At 39.9% G+C, this 16,818-nt stretch overlaps 2 protein-coding genes and 1 long non-coding RNA gene across 4 annotated transcripts in view; 1 reads left to right on the top strand and 2 right to left on the bottom strand.

Moving 5' to 3' along the window:
- LOC139988747 (uncharacterized) overlaps positions 1-4,752 on the top strand; it is a 161,453-nt gene extending 156,701 nt beyond the window's left edge. Inside the window, exons 3-4 of the long non-coding RNA XR_011800197.1 lie at positions 393-529; positions 613-4,752. This is a non-coding gene — a long non-coding RNA (uncharacterized lncRNA). The remainder of the gene's footprint in view (positions 1-392; positions 530-612) is intronic.
- On the bottom strand, positions 2,902-7,751 carry LOC139988738 (major facilitator superfamily domain-containing protein 12). Of its 2 annotated transcripts, none has more exons than XM_072006456.1 (7): positions 6,943-7,751; positions 4,984-5,297; positions 4,443-4,725; positions 4,258-4,372; positions 3,496-3,864; positions 3,147-3,400; positions 2,902-3,042 (listed from the first exon to the last, which is right to left on the bottom strand). In XM_072006456.1, exons 2-7 carry the CDS (start codon positions 5,168-5,170, stop codon positions 2,922-2,924), a joined length of 1,329 nt encoding a protein of 442 aa, XP_071862557.1. In that variant the 5' UTR covers positions 5,171-5,297; positions 6,943-7,751; the 3' UTR covers positions 2,902-2,921. The 2 variants fall into 2 exon arrangements, with proteins under 2 accessions (XP_071862557.1, XP_071862558.1); XM_072006457.1 differs by having other exon boundaries at positions 7,590-7,751.
- Positions 7,752-7,983: 232 nt separating this feature from the next.
- LOC139988741 (maspardin) lies at positions 7,984-12,580 on the bottom strand. Its single transcript, XM_072006462.1, has 8 exons — positions 12,093-12,580; positions 11,604-11,772; positions 10,726-10,860; positions 10,545-10,650; positions 10,341-10,461; positions 10,051-10,159; positions 9,741-9,989; positions 7,984-9,671 (listed from the first exon to the last, which is right to left on the bottom strand). Exons 2-8 carry the CDS (start codon positions 11,700-11,702, stop codon positions 9,612-9,614), a joined length of 879 nt encoding a protein of 292 aa, XP_071862563.1. The 5' UTR covers positions 11,703-11,772; positions 12,093-12,580; the 3' UTR covers positions 7,984-9,611.
- Between the last annotated feature and the right edge of the window lie 4,238 nt (positions 12,581-16,818).

The following is a 16,818-nucleotide window of genomic DNA, read 5'->3' as shown; positions in this document are numbered from 1 at the left end:
AACATAGAAGCTGTATCTTTCCTTTCAATATCTAGCCGACGTTAAAATCAAAAAATTATCAAATATAAATTTGTCATCATCTTTTCCCGTGCGAGCTCAATTTCAATAATAATTCCTCTAGCGTGGATATTGACTCGCTCACGGCAAAATCAAAGATGCAAAAATACAGGGAATCCACGTAATACAACATAAGACACGTATAAAACACCGAAAGTAAAATATCCATTACGATATTCGGTAGATGAAAGAAATCTTCGTTTAGGTTCCGTTTCTTCGGTTATTCACAAACATAAATATTATTCGAATTATGGTGTTGATCAATGATTCCTTCTGAACGACTGAAATATTAGACTTGATTTCTTATTGGTGCAAACACTTGAATTTTTTTTTAGAGAGACAGTAAGCAGAAGGAGAAACGGGCAGAAGCTGAGAGGAAGCTTCCGAGTGGAGGTCGAGTTGGAATCGGTCGAGAGCGGTAAACAAGGAGGCGAGAGTGGCGACGAAACGAGGTTGGCCGAGCAGCCGCGAGGTCAGTGACTAAAGAGAGAAATAACGTAGAACGCGATATAGCCGCGCTACTCTGCCTATTGACGTTCCGAGGACCTTTTACAGAGGAACTAGCCAGGAGGGCGATCAACATCGGCTCCGATCGCGTGTTTCACACCGCTCCCGATCTCTCCGACCAACTCTCGTGCGCCACTGTTTTATTTCCTTCCTTCTCGCTCCCTTGGCTAGACTCCATTTCTTCTGTTCCTCTCTGTCTATCTTATTCTCCCCCTGTTCCTCTCGCCGAGCCATTTTTACACCCTGATTCCCCTACTCACCCCACGAAGACAACACGCTGCAAGTACATATGCGCACGATTTTCACATTTGTCGACGCCAGTATCGCACAGATCGTTGATATCGTTTGGACACACTCGAACGCGAAACCATCCGATTCGTTCACCGCGCTTGGCCGAATCGATCTTTATCCAGCCTTAGAGGAAACTCGACGGACGAACGATATATCTATAATCGATGGTATGTCATGCAACATCCGAGGTAAACGATCGCGCACTTCCTTTACATCTTTATTCGTAAGCGTTTACCAGCGTCCGTTCGCTACGCCTCCGATGCTTTCGTTTATGCGTTCGTTTATTTACCGCGTTAGACGGGAGAAACGGTGGAACGCGCGCCGCGAGTCCAACCGACTAGAGTGACCAGACCACTGACAGCGACTACTAAACAGACGATCAATGAGAATCGAAAGCAGCGTTCAAAGTGAATGCTCGATTCGACTGTCCTGTGTATATGGCGCGCATTCGTGCAGGAGGAAAGAGTCCTGGTGAAACGAGGACTCGAATACCGAGCTTCCATTGAACACAAAAGGCATTGGCGGTAGACGATAAGGAACACGCGTCTTCCGAATTCGCTGTTTAGCCCGATTCCGTGTTGCTCGTAAAATACAACGTAGGCCGCGTTGTTGGATAAATACGACGACGCCGTGACCGAAATCCAACGACTCGTGTGGCTATGCGTTTTATCAAAGAAAATACCATGAAATTCACTTACCGTGTCAACGTGGAACAAAGGTGAATCCTGGATGCTCGCCGGCGAGAAACGTCTTCGACTTCGTAGACTGATCGAAAGTCGATTGATGACACTGGATATCGGTCAACACCGGGAACACTTGTTCTATGTAAACACGCGTATCAGTCACTACACACGTAAACACATACGCACAGAGAGAGAGAGGAACACACGAGGTTGTCCGTGGTCGAGTTCTCAGAGAGACCGACGAACTTGGTTAAACCGCACTAAAATACCACGTACGCGACCGTGTTTCGCGAGACACACGGCGAACGATCTATCCGCGTGCGGTGCTATTCATTCTGAGCCGGCGTATCGCGTTTGTTCACCAGAAAAATCACGATTACTCGGGACGCAGATTCCCCGCATGAGTCGCACACAAGTTGTTTACTAGAACGCGCACCACGCCATGCCCCGTGAACGCGCGTCCGCCTCCGTATTCCCCTCGTCCCGCCGAGCAAAACAAGACTCTGCGCAGTAGCCTCGCGCGCACCTTCCGGGCCATGTTCGCACGAGGCGATGTATGCGCCGTTTGTCGTTGCCTCGTGGTCCACCAAGGCGCCGCTGTTCCACTGCGAACCTCCCTCTCTCGCTCTACCTTCCTCTCTCGGTCCCTCTTTCCTTTTCTATCTCTCTCTTTCTTTCTACGGAGAGACAACTCGCGCGCACGCTATCTCCCTCTCGCTCCAACTTTCGCTCGTTCTCGTTTTCCTCGACCTCTCCGTCTCTCTTCCTGAGATTAGCTCGCTTGTTCGTCTCTGTCCCCCTCCCTTTTCCCGAACCTTGCTCGAACTCTATCGTTGGGTCCATACCATAACCGTGCTATATGCTCCGACGAGGCATAACGGCCAAACAGAATTCAACGGATCTCGCCTTACGTTCTATAACGCAACCACGATTCGCCACGTAACGCGTAAATCAAGCAGGTCATCGTACCCTCGCGTTGCCACCACGCCGGTCCGTTTTGTTGGAAATTTCCAAGGGCATGCCGCACCCCTGCGACGACATCTGTACGAGAATCTATAGAAATAGCAGCTGCATCGATAAAGACGACTCCATACGTGTACGTTATCGTACGAGTAAATAATAAGCGGGAAAATTCAAATCGATTTCAGATTCGCATTGCGTATAAGGTCTTCTTTCTTCTTTTTATTATTATTTGCTTTTTTTCTTTTTTTAATAATATCGTGTTATACAGCTTTATCGGAAAAATTTCATTGGCAGTACGTTTCTTTGCGCGAAGGTAGGCAAACGTGAAAATGAAATGACTTTTGGTTATAAGATGAGACTTATGAGGATCACAGGAGTAGAAACGATCTTTGCTGTCTTATGAAATTCTTATCGACATCTTTAAGTTAAACATCGTGAAACAGAAAATAGCGTGACGAGCCCCAAGGACATGGAGAGGACGCAAACAAGTGCCAAGGTGTCTCTGTTGTAATTTGGACAAAGTTCCGGTTCCGTGCACCTCCTAAAAGCAGTGCGATAAAATAGTTTTATGTTTTTGATGCACGATTGCGATGCTTAATTCCGATACTTGATAAAAATCAGTCTGAAAAATATCAATTCTCTCACCATCTCTCAATAAAAATGACAACCAATCCTGTAACCACTTTATCAAGGAAAGTCACGATCGAATAGACGATAGCGCTTCGTTCCGTTCGTGGACCAATTATCTCTGCAGTCACACTTAAGGCCGTAACCATTGTAATCGAGCTTCCACTCCCAATTAGAATCGCGACGGTGTATATAACTGCCGCTGAACTTCCTCCATATTCCGTAATTACTGCAGAAAGTATTCCAATTAAAGTGCCCAATAAATAACATACCTGAATAACAGTAAAATATTCTCTTTACAATGGTACTTCCTGCTTAATTATTCTATAGTAGCGATAGTAAGTGCATTTTAGTGTAATATACACACCTTTGTCCCGCATGATTTATTAATATATTTTAATGACAAAGCAGCGATAAACGAAGATACGTAGGAGACCAGGGGAACGGTAGCTAGTGCCTGTTTTCCATTAACATCGGTTTCCTCTATGTATAATGGTAAATACACGGTAGCCAACGTAATGAAGAGTCTACTGGCTACGTACAACATAGCCACTCTTAATAAAATTGTCGTACCGACCCAGGAGTTTCGATCGTTTTGCGAATTATCGAATAATCTTCTAGCTTCTTCTATATTTCCTTTGTGCAAATAGGAATTCTCTAAGAGGTTGCCTTTTAGAAATACGTGGAAGAGCGTAGTAGCCACTAGACCGATCGATGTTAAAATCAACACGATATTCTGAAAAGGAAGATGTTCGTTAATACTTTCGTATCTCGATCAAATTATTTCCTGTACCGGAAGATTCCATTTATATTTATAATTATTATACTACGTTGTACATATAAACATTCGGTAAAATTAAGGTCAGATATCACACGTGCGAGTAAGGATTCTTTCCTACTTTTCTCGAACTTAAGAAATTGCCTAACGATAGAAACTATTCGTTCGAAAATTACACAAAGGACGAAGAGAGATTTAAGCCCTGCTCTCTCCGTTAGAAATTTTTTGCTCGAAGGGCGATTAAGAGCGTACGACGATAACAAGGAACGTATATTTCCGTCCAATATATTCCTGTCAACGAGATACGCGTAATTTAGACAGTTTCCGATAAGTTTAATTCGAACTACTCACTCTAAATTTATAACTATCCTGTTCAGCCAATCGCACCATCGCTTCTTCGTTCGTGGGTAGAACAATCCACGTAACGACGAACACCGCAACGGCTGCTCCAACTTGAGCGGAATACCTGTACCCCATAACGTTCACAGTCTCTATAAATAACGAGAAAAGATTGCATAGGACGACGTTAAAGTTACCTTATTGCAGTTAAATCTGCTCGTGCCAGCAGTGAATTCGTTAACGTTGGGATCATGGACAAGTGCGATATCTGTACGGCCGCCCAGCCAGTTTGAAATATAGCGATGCTCAACACGTAGACGAGCATGATATTTGTGTTTGACGGTTTACTAAAGCCACCAAAGATCACTGGAAACGACAGCGTGACCATCACCGAGCCGACTATGTGCCAAATCTTCCTCTTTAGGTACTGATCGACCAGTATTCCGAAGATGGGAGTCATGAAGGCATCCACGATTTGCCCTTAAAAATAAAGAAAATCTGCTGTAACGTTCGAGGAAAGATTTCAATTTTCGGTTTTAGCTTCTCAAATTTGTCGATGCAACTTTTCTCGCTGACTCTTCTTCAAAATCTTTTCGGATTTTGTCGACAAAACTTGAAACTTGTGAAACAAGCGTTAAAGATACTTACTGGAGAGGCGTTTCTGTCACGAGCTCTTTAACTTTTTTTAACATCTTCTTCGTATGGTTTTTCTGAATTAAAAATTTAACAATCGTTTACCTAGAAGTAAGAGAGCACCAGCAACGATCGGTTCCAGTAGGGCCACCCTTTGAAAATAGATAAGGGTGTAGGAGAACCACATGGCGGCAGTAAGGTCGTTGAAAATGTGTCCCAAAGCATAAGCGATTTTCGTCGAGGTACTTAGTTTCCTCTCCAACAACGGAAACCGCTCCTCCATGTTTTCCATTTTCGTAAAAATTCGATCGACGAGCTTGACACGATTCCAAAGACAAAGAAAATTTCAGTGTGTTCGCGCTTCAAGTGAATTCGTTGAAATCACACAAAGGACTCTCCATTTTTTCGTACGTGTCCCTCTGTAAATTAGATCATGTTCGTTTGAACGTTTCATTCGAAATATGAAATACTCGAATTGAATCTTTATGTACACTCCTCGCCAAAAAGATAGCTCAGGTGCACTGTCTTTAATTTCTCAATGACGCGTGTAACAAGACATTATGAGCTCGGAATATGCGGTTCGTTGAAAATAATTAAAAATATTACGACGTTTAGTAACAAAAAAAAAAAAAATTGTTTTATTTTAAGAACGAAATGATAGCACATGTACAATAAGAAAATAACAATCAATATAAATTGTAACTTTTTCCAATGCACTCTTTCTTTTGCAAAGCGTAAACTACTTTGTGTTTTCTTGTTAACGAAGATTTCTTTCTCAATTTTGGCCTCTTAATATTTTTGCAGGATAGTAGAACTCGACGAACACTCGAAACACTGGCACTAACATTAGATTTTTCCATTATTTGCTTCGTTAGTTGTTTGCATTAACTGCGAGTTGGAAACTACACGCAAAATTGGCCTTATCACGATCGGATAACGATGACGGCCGACCAGTACTTTTCTTTTTCCTATAATCTTCAATATTTTTTAAGAAATTCTGTATTACTTTACGACTCCTTCTTATTACTTTCGATATTTTTGCTATTGATAACTGTTGCTGTTTTAGTCCAAGAATTTCCTTTTTTTCAGACTCGTTTAATTTTCTTCCGCGTCCCATACTTACAAATTTATATAATATTGTACTGTAATTCATACTCGTTGATAGATCATGAACTACCGAGCAATTTCTAAACACGTTAACATAGTGTGCTATCATTTCGTTTTTAAAATAAAACAATTTTTTTTTTTTTTTTTGTTACACACTAAACCTCATAATATTTTTAATTATTTTCAACGAACCGCACATTCCGAGCTCATAATGTTTTGATATTATACGTTACAGACGAAAAACTTCACACGCGTCATTGAGAAATTAAAGATAGCACACCTGGGCTATCTCTTTGACGAGGATCGTATATACATACACTCAGGAAACTGAGCAGTTCGTTGTATAAAATAGATATGAGCGCAGAATATTCGATACAATTACTAATTTCATTATGTTGTCTGAGTCTGATTTGAAAAAGAGGATAAATTCCGCCACATTTGTATAACTAATACAACTGAACGGATTGAATTAATCCTATGAATTCACATTCAGAAACAACGTAGCTTACTTCATTTTCATTCTCAATGCCCCAAATGTATATGATGGTAATTGATTACAACTGTAAAATAGAATGGAAGGCGATAGGATCAAATATTAATACAATATATGACTCAACGGTGTAAGTTACACGCTGTCTACGATTACCTACATCTTTTTGCGGTGATGAAATGGGATAATTCGATTATACTTATGCCATGAGAACGCAATAATTGTGTCGTACAATTATCTTGCGAGCTTCGAATTAAAACGGAACGTATTTAATGACTTCCAATTAGTTATAGATACATATCACGACACAACTTTGTATTTACAATTGCAACTATTCTTATCCACACGCGTCTGTGTTTGTAATTCAAAAGTCTTCCTTCGTTATCTAACGTTCAAACTATAAGAACATAACTATTACGACGTTAACGTCCTTCAACAGAAACTTCCATCTTCGAATTGAAACTTACATCTGCTTGTTGCTACTTCCATTCAAGCGTTGATCTATTTAATGCGACGACGCCGGAAGCCACAAGACGCGCATGAATATCGAAACTCAGCAATATCCGAACGCTGTGTAAGCAGAGTCTGTCATTAACAACGACTGGACGCGGCAAAAGCCGCGAAAGAACTTATTTTCACGGAGATCCAATATTTTTAAGGAAGTGGTTTCGATCGGCCTTCCTTTCACCCGCGAATCAATTCGTGGTCACAATTTCCCCTTAAGGCTATACACTTCGAAGAAACACGCGTGGAAAGCTTGTTAGTCGGTAGGATCGGCCGCAAGAAACACGGATATCTCCGTCGAGGAGCATGAAATCGTTGACGAATCGTAGTGAAAATGTCCACAAAACGTTTCACGATTACATGTCACCGTATCGAATTCCTCGGCAGCTACGTTGCTACCGGATGAGATCGTATTTGTTTTTCGCGATTATTTTGCCTCTTCCGTTTTTCCTGTCGCGTATCGATCGTTTAGAACGCGCTGAACGTGCGATCGAACTTTCAGCGAACACCACGCACTTTAACTCGCGAGTGTGCAATTCGAAAGAATTCTTAAAAGGATCACGGATCGACGGATTTACACGAACAATTACGTTTGGAGGAAGAAACGTACGTGTTTCGTCGTTGTAACTACGAAATGAAACGGGCTAATCTTCGGTACGTGCGCTGACGAGTCGGTTCATTTAAACACGCATTCCATCCGCGGCCGTGAGCGAAACACGCGACTATCCACGACGTGACTACCTGAGCGACTGAACTTTCAAACGTGCGCCGTTTCCCGCTTCACGGTCTGAAGATTATCGTTTAATCGACGACACGATTATAATAACGCGTTACCGCCTTCCGATACCTATTATCTTATCGAGCGAAAAAAATCTCTCGAGATTATAAATGAAAATCCATTGGCGAGGCACGAAGCATTATAAATATATATATATAATACTTAAACGATAGATGTATACTTCTTGTCCGCGCGGGATACTTTTGAATAATTTTAAACGTAGGTGTTATTAATAAAATCACCAAAATATAGCGCAATTTAATTTTCCTTATAATACATTGACGAGTATCGATACAATTGTATAATTAAAAGATCCATAACGTTAACGATACTTGTTCGTGTTTGCCTTCCGACAGATAAATCTTAACGCCTTACATTCTTATTCGATACGTTCCGATTTTTTTTAACAAAATACTCATCATATTACGTAAGTTCCATGAGATGGAAATTTGACGAGGGTCGTTTTTGTTACAAATCTAACAATTTTACATCTATTATAAGTATACTATTTATTAACATTTTAATTGTACTAAGTTTCCATAATTTGTGAATGGTACTGTACGTATCACACATTATTAAAAGAATTAAGGTTCAGTGGCCAATAATTTGAATTAGAGGGACTTAGTAAGATATACTAGAAATATTATATATAAAATATTAAGCTAGCACAGGTAATTGAAAAGTTATAAAAGACCAATGACACGGTTCTAAATAAAGAGCTATTCTATGTGGTTTGTTCCAACATGTGTAGGTAATGCGTAAGATAAAATACCTAATTATAATTTGAAACCCTTTATCGGACAACTATATATATATATATAGCACAAAGAAGGGTGGACGTCGGTGCGTTAAGTTTCATTAAAAAGATACAACCAGGCCAACTGAGGTGTTCCGAGTCGGACGACGTAGATCTGCGTTTCGGTGCATAGTCGCGATTAATGTGTGCGTAGTATACATAGGGGAGTGTAAAAATGTCCCGTAAGTAGACAGGAAAGGCTGTGTAATCCGATCTCGCGAGAGAAACGCGAATGAGAACGCGTGCAGAGAAATCGATTCTGGACAAGTTCTTGTACGGTTTCTCAGTTAGGTGGTCTAGCAAGCTTTACACAGCCTGAGAGTTCGTTCACCGGCAAGCGGCACAGACAACGAGAACTACCTTGATCGAGCTGGTATTTTATCGAATGAAATATACCAAGTTTGTATCTTTCTCGGTTGCTTCTCATTTTTTTTACAAAATTATATTTATTTCGAATAAGCTTATACAAGATGCGATAACTGACTATATCGATGTTTACTTAATCGTGATATAAATCTTAATTTATATTTTCAAAGTCTGTCTCTTCCTCTTTTCTTAACTACTTTACACTAGCTTGTATATGTATATCCAACTGAGTATATTCGTATCATCTAGGTATAACAAACACTTTTGTTTACTCGTCTTCGTAAAAATGTCTATATCCTGTGTGCTATCGTTTGATAGATAGACGATATAGAATGTATTCGAGCATCTCGAAGTCATCTTCGAAACAAAGAGGCTTTACGGTCAATAAATATTTGTCTAAGAAAATATTACGAGGAACATTCCCAAACATTACGATAAAAATAGAATAAACGTTGTACGATATTAATATCTATATGTATAGAATTCTTAGGCATATTTGATATGGTGAATATATTCGACAAATGTTCCAAGATTATTGTTATTGTGATCGTACGTTTCAGTACGTATGCGTTATTGATAACGTGTAAATCAGACTGATCGATGTTTGGAAAATAAATGGAGAATCACGTATATGTAAAATGCATATCGATATGACAACTGTAAATCATTTCGTATATCCCATGTTAGCGGCACTATAACTTCTTCCTTTCAGAAGCAGCGTATTCGGTACCGTCGAACTGCCTCAAATGAATCTATAAATATATTTTCATTTAATAATATGAATATTATCAATCGCGTAAATAACAATAAGCCGCGCGTACCTGTAAATGTAAGTTTACTTCTGCCGCTCGACTTAAATATGGAAAATTTCCGCCGCTTTTCAAATGTGCCAACTTTGCGTTCGGATAACACTTGTATACTTCCTCTCTCACCGAATTCGATAACGCATACTCATCAAAAACGTCTATAATCGTGATAGGCAAATGACATATCTTTTGTGGCTGTACGTAACAGTTCACGCAATTCATCGTCAATCGAGAAGCCAGTTCCGGTTGCGTTAAACTTTCCAACTATGAATAAAAACGATATACATATTCATATAGAGATCTATATTAAACGAAAGATACATACTCTTTCCACCATAAAATCAATCGCTTCCACGATCTCTCCGTCGACCTTGTCTGTCACGAAGTTTCCCATTAGCATCTTTTTCAATACCAACGACGGTAAAATCCAAAAACTACAATTCGAGTTGATTAGTAACAGTAACGGTAAAATATACGAGATAACGTATCGCGGCCTGTCATACGTCCACTTATCTCGAAACAAGCGAGAAACAAACGATGAAATACGATGAATTCGTTTGACTTTATAGTTGTTGAAAAACAGCAAACGATTACACAGCGATACGAAGTACTTACACCCCCGCGGAGTCGTTGTAATTAAATACCGACGTATCTGTGAACGAATTGCACAGAATCAAGGACACTACCCTAGGACAATGAGCATTCGCCTCGGTGAACTTTTGCGCCAGAAATCCACCTAAAAATGGATATTTCGATTAAATCTGCGAACGTATACTTGCTTATCGCGTTTCATATCGACTTTCGTTCGTACGTTCTGACCTAATGAGGTGCCAAAAAGATGCACCTTATCTAACTCCATGTAGTCTAAAAGTTTCCTGAATCCATCGCACCATTCCTTAACGTTCCAATACACGGGCGATTCGGCCTGAAACATAAGTTAATTTAACTCAATTGATTTTCTTACAAGCCAAGATCGTATCTCGATATTTATAAAACTTACTGATATGATTCTGTATCCTTTAGCTGCTAAGCCTAATACTTGCTTAAAGAACACATCGGCCGTCCCACTAACCGGTGGAAGACATATGAGTGGACACTTGACGGTTTTTGGACTAGAATCGTATACTTTCCATCCCTAAAATAAAGCACATCGTTCTTACCCATACGTAAAAACATTTGTATGACTATTCTCATTAAATGTTTACCTACTGAAACACATCAAACAGAGACCGAAGAGAACGTCGTTGTGTTTAATTTGCCCGATCAACGATAATATTGATAAATGTTCCGATCTCGAAAAAGAAACCAGATAATAACGTAATACGGTATGAGTAATTTTATACTAGTGGAAAAAATTGAAGACTTATTAAAATGCGCAACGGTAATATAAAATAAACGAATTTTAACATCTTTTCTAACATTTAGTAGGTAGAAAAATTTGCGCTCAAGTTCTGTTTGTTTATCTGTTTTTCTAAATATATGAATTTACATGAACATTCGCAGTCTAGTTAAGGCGGGATTTCTTATGTGCGCTCGTCCATGTCAAAAACAATTTAAGACTCGAATAACACGTAAACAACGGACGCCTTTGTACTATTAAAATTTACAATGGAGAACACGCTTCTGTTTTCGCAACGACATCGTATGATTCACGTTTAAGGCTGCTTTCGACGTGCACGCGTGCGTTGCACGCATACAGGAAATCCCGCCTTTATTAGTTCTCTTACGAACATTCTTCGTTCCTATCCGTATACGTGAGATTTGTTTACAATAATCACGGAGACGAGGTCATCGTTACAGGTCTCTATCTCGAGCGTAATCTCACCAGGCAGAACCTTCGATTTCCACGTATAATTAATATACTACGTTAATGATTACCTTGGTGCCGTCGGCGTCGACGACAATTTTTCTGAGCGGGACGGAACTACGAAAGCTGAGATACTCCTGCGATCGGGACAGCTCGCTCGAACACGACATTTTCCCCGTTCTCTACTCTTGTCGATCTGTCTATAGTTACAGGATGGCTTACGTTCAGCGTTACCGATATCTACAAAAACAGATAAAGAGAAGAAAACTTCATAAGACTGTATAAGGTCTAAATTTTACGCGCCATATCGTCTACACTTATGTACATATTTTTGAATAACTGAATCGCGAATTACAATTCATTTAACCGTCGGACGACTCTGGATTCGAAGCCGAGTCTCGTTTGAGTCAATGTAAGAGTTCTTTGTTAGTCCGCGGGCCGAATTAGATCTAGCATCGTTGGGGGGGAGGGGGCGGTTAAAATTCGAAGTTGCTACACTTACTACGAAATTGGAGTATGTAACGATTACGATCGTACGTACGACCTTAGATTAAACCTACCTCAAGAGCAGCTTACGAGTCGTACGGTTCTTCTGATATCGTTACGCGTAGCAGACATCCTTAATACGTACAGGTTACCACGAAGAAGCAAGTTACCCAGCAGCTCGAAAGGTCAAATCACTTTAATAACAGTTATTTGCAAGCATATATCGACAATGTTTTTCAATGTTCTACACCCTCTTCCGAGCATCGTCGTTCTTTGTCTTTCCTATTTCTTCGCATGGGTTTCGTTATAAAGTCGCTATACGAAGCTTCAATGGGCATGCGCGTGTTTTATCGTGTTACGTCGGTATAGTCATATCTGAATTTTATTACGTTACTGATTTATATTCTGCGTGTATGCACTTCGAAGCGTGTACTCTCAACCACGTTGACGTACGATTTCGATTCGAGTTTCGAACACAGTTTACGAAAAATTCAATGCCTACGTAATTACATGCTTAATTACGCGTAAATTAATGCAAGGTGCGTGATTTTGAACGCAGTGGTATCATCTGTCGGCGAGTGACTGGTACTTTTCTGGCGGCTTTTCACGATTAGTACCGCTAGTTCGCCGATAGATGGCTCCATTATCCACAAAATTGTATACAAACAATAGTTTCAAGTAAAAAAGACATAGAGGAGATAGAAGTTCGTAGGAGGAAAAAGGAGAAAACGATGTTTTGTCCTGGGTCTGTTAGAGGATTCATCGGTCAGGTTAATCCAGCAGATCCGCGTTAAATTTAACTTAATTTATGAACAGCTCAAGAGTTCAATTTATAGCCCGGAAAATATGATTTTTTTCATTTTCCGAAGAAACTAGTTCCTCCTTTTCACCGCTAGATGGATATAGCGTTTCATCATCCTCGTTTCGATCAATTTTCATTTGCAAAAAAAAAAGCTAATTAAGAGGATAAATTAGTGAATTTCTAAAATCGGATCCTCCGAATTAGAGCCTCGATTTTCTTTCTACGTTTCTTTCCGCTCTTGAAATAGATTTATAAAAATTAAAAAATTTAGAAATTTAGAATGTCAGGTCTATCCTGCGTATGCATATTTTGTCAATGGTCACATCCTTTTCTAGCCTCGGACGAAACAGATTATAATCTGTACCTGTGTTTTCACTTTACGTTCTCGATAAATACGAATTTAGAGATAACGGAAGTAAAACGAAATTACATCATTACCATTATCAGATAACGCTCACGTAAATATATAACATAAATGATGGTCTGTTCATTATACGATTCATCGTAAGGATATGTACCTATACGTATGTACTTTTTTCGAACTGTAGGATAACTAAAACTGGAAATAAACGTCCATAAATCGCTAGATGGCAGTCATAGCAGCGTTGATACAATGAAAAAAAAAAAAAAAAAAACAGCACGTATACAGTTTATCAATAATCGATCACAAATTATTCTATATCGTTATCTCGCATTAAATATACTTTTATATAATATTTTGTAGATACATTAGTGCGGTTCGGACATCATTTGTCATCCGTCTTTTACATATTTTATGCAAAAAGAATCGTACGAGCATCTTGTCGATAAAACTTTATCTAGACCGTAATTATGTCTGAATAAATAGAAATAGGAAACGTTATCGAACGTAATACAAATGTCATACAACGCTGGTTACCGTTCCTCCTCGACAATTCCGTGTTAAGTATTTGCGCACTGCCGATTTATGTGAATAATCATAGCAAATATTTACACAGACCATGAAGAAGGGTTGCAACCACCAACGACTGCACGAGTGTGGCACGTACATGTTTTATGTACACGTTCCACCTACACCACCTACTGTTGTACCAACTGTGAAATTAACGATTTTGCCGTTTCCTGGGCACTACCTAGGGAAATTCACCGACCATCTCTTTTTCTCGTTTCCCATCCCAGCCGTTAGTATTTGAAAACTAGTGATTTTTCTCAATTATCGAGCGTGTCGAAAACGAAAGAAACTTATGCGAACACGATACAACATGCAGCAAAAATTAAACGTTAAATGGTACAGTATATATATGGATGCATTACGACTTCCATGATAAAGTATATCGAATCGGCGCAGCAATCGACGCGGTAGCTAAAATCACGCTCGAACGAACAGAGATCGGACCAATGAGATTGCAGTGTGTTTAACAGAAATCGCGATGAATAGGCGAATAAGATCTCTGGCAAGCCTGCGCAAGCGACGATTTATATTTCTGTTAGAATTTCCGGCAACGGCAGTAACGGTCTTTTTGGAAGACTGGATGGAGAGGGAAATTTTCACCGACGAACATTAACAGCAGAAAATCATGTAAGAAGGCGAACGGACGTTGGTACAAAGAGCGGTGCTTTTATTTTAATTCCATAACCTTTACGCTTGTTAAGCGATCGGTGATAATTAACAGCAATTCATTCGACTATAATACGATCCATCGTCTCGGTATCGCGAGCATTTATCAGTCGCGATTAATCTAAACTTTCCACAGTCACGAATGCGAAACGCTCGGCAAGGTTTACATTGGCAGAGGCCCGAGTCATTAATAACCGATACCGAGAGAACCTCGTTGCTGTCCTGCGTTAATTCGACGTATCGAATCGAACGACACACCGACGCTCGTTAATCTTCTTCCCCAATCCGTCACTCGAAGCGATTTATTTAAGGAACGAACGTATGCGCGTACGCATCAACGTGTATAACGTTGTCTCTCTTCCCTTCGTTCTTTCCCGTCTTTATTAGGCTTCTTTTCGCCTCGCGTAAATGCAAGCGCTCTGGTTAAACTTAATCGATGCATCGGTATATCGTCGACGGGGAGCTGTTGAAATATCGTCGCAGAGACCGGACGATCCTTCCCGTATTAAGAAATTCCTCTGTATGAAATTTCATTTCTTCAAATACGGCTTAAGATTCATCGACAGATTCTTGAGATATTCGTGGATGCAGTGACTCTTCGCCCGTTAAGTAACATAATACTTTCAATGTTAGTAATCGCATAGAGTTACGTTCCGTTTTGTATTTCGAATCATCGAAGCTCTTTTTCGAATGCCACTAATGGTGCCCCCTTTGACGAGAAAGGACATGACGCCATTACTACTTTCGTTCACTGTTTCTATTTGTCTAAAGTCGTCGTTATTGCCGTCTTTCTCGCAGTGTGTGCTTTTCGAGCGCTTTTGTTAATTCCGTCCCACGTTTAAACTTTTTAATTATCTCGTATTTTGCTTCGTCTCGTACTAAATTCCTATAATCGCGATTCATTCGATCGATAAAAGAGAGAGATACATCGAAGATATAAAAAGATGCATTGTATATGATCGTTAACGATATATGTGTGTGTTTCAAAGGGAAAATAGTATTGCCGTTATCGACGATAGAACCTCCCCCCTACTCCGTCCGAACAGCCATGATCCAAATACCGCATAATATTTTCCAGTAAGCAGTATATTGTTAATAACGGCAATAATATTATATTATATTTAAATCGATGAAAACGTGTATACACTTCGCACGGTTTCAATAATTGCAAAATCCAAAAGTCTCATATCAGATATTACGGCTGGATTGGTAGTAACGCTAATTAACGTACATATAAGTCTGCTCTTTGTTATGATCCTCGACCTGAAAGAATACAACAAACTTTTTATAATACGTACCTACACGGAACTTTTATATATGTACATTTTTTGTTGTTTTTTTTTTTCAGACTAGTTTAAAACGTTGCCAATACAATCACGATAATCGTATTCCAATATAGCTAATGAAACTTAAAAATATTTCGTACGACGTACACAATGTATACGTAAAAGTTTCCTGTGTTATATGTTCAAATACTTTCTGTACGCGACTACGATTTTTCGCCGGTATTACCATCCATCCAGGCATGTGCCCAAGATTGCGAAAAGTTTTATTACTTAAAAAACCTTTTATAGGATGTCAGAAGAAAGTCAACAAATTTTCCTAATGTTAGGATGACTCTTCGGTATTGTTACCATTGGCGTAACGTTAACTACGCTTTGGATTTTAGAATGGTTATACATGGTTATACACGGTTTACATGGCTATAAATACCTGTAATAAAGCTCGCGATCATTAATCTTCGACGGTAATTTCGGTTTGCAGTGGCGACATTCGCCGTCTCCTTTGCTCTCCATTCTGCTCCCTCGTCGTCATCCTCGGCATCCCTTTCGTCCCTGCCTCTGCTGGCCGGTTGGTCGCGCGGCGCACAGTATCCTGCACGTTCTCGCGCTTCCTAGGATAATTAATGATCCTAAAAGCGATCTACTCACGGTTGTCTCGTTTTAGGGCAATCTTTCTCCGTCTTCCGAGCCACCGCCTCCGCCCCCCACCCCCTCGTTCGACCATTCCTCTCACGTTACGCGCCCGAAACTTCGTTGCGTTGGTTATCATTTGCCCCGTTGTAATAGTCGTGCGTATCGTGTAAAATGTGCTGCGTGAAAACGTGCATCGGATTGTTCGATCGTTAAAATCACGGACAAGACTAAGTTCCGTTCGAATAGACACAACATTAACGCTATTAATAGAATCATTATTTTTCGAAAATCTACCGTTCTTATTGTGTTCGATGGATGGATTATGCAGCACTTTGTAAGGTTTTGTTGTTGCAGTGTTTCCAAATTCTTTTTGCACGTAAGGGTATTGTTCGAGTCTTTCGTCTATGATAAATCTCGGTAAAAGGTAGAGGATTAGCACCGACCGAAGGAGTTGGGTAAAAATGAAAAAGGGGAACGTAAAGTAT

Source organism: Bombus fervidus, chromosome 7 (assembly GCF_041682495.2).
Source record: "Bombus fervidus isolate BK054 chromosome 7, iyBomFerv1, whole genome shotgun sequence".
In the NCBI taxonomy this organism is placed as follows: Eukaryota; Metazoa; Arthropoda; class Insecta; order Hymenoptera; family Apidae; genus Bombus; species Bombus fervidus.
The sequence above is the reverse complement of the archived record's forward strand: the minus strand, read 5'-3'. Positions and strand labels throughout refer to the sequence as shown.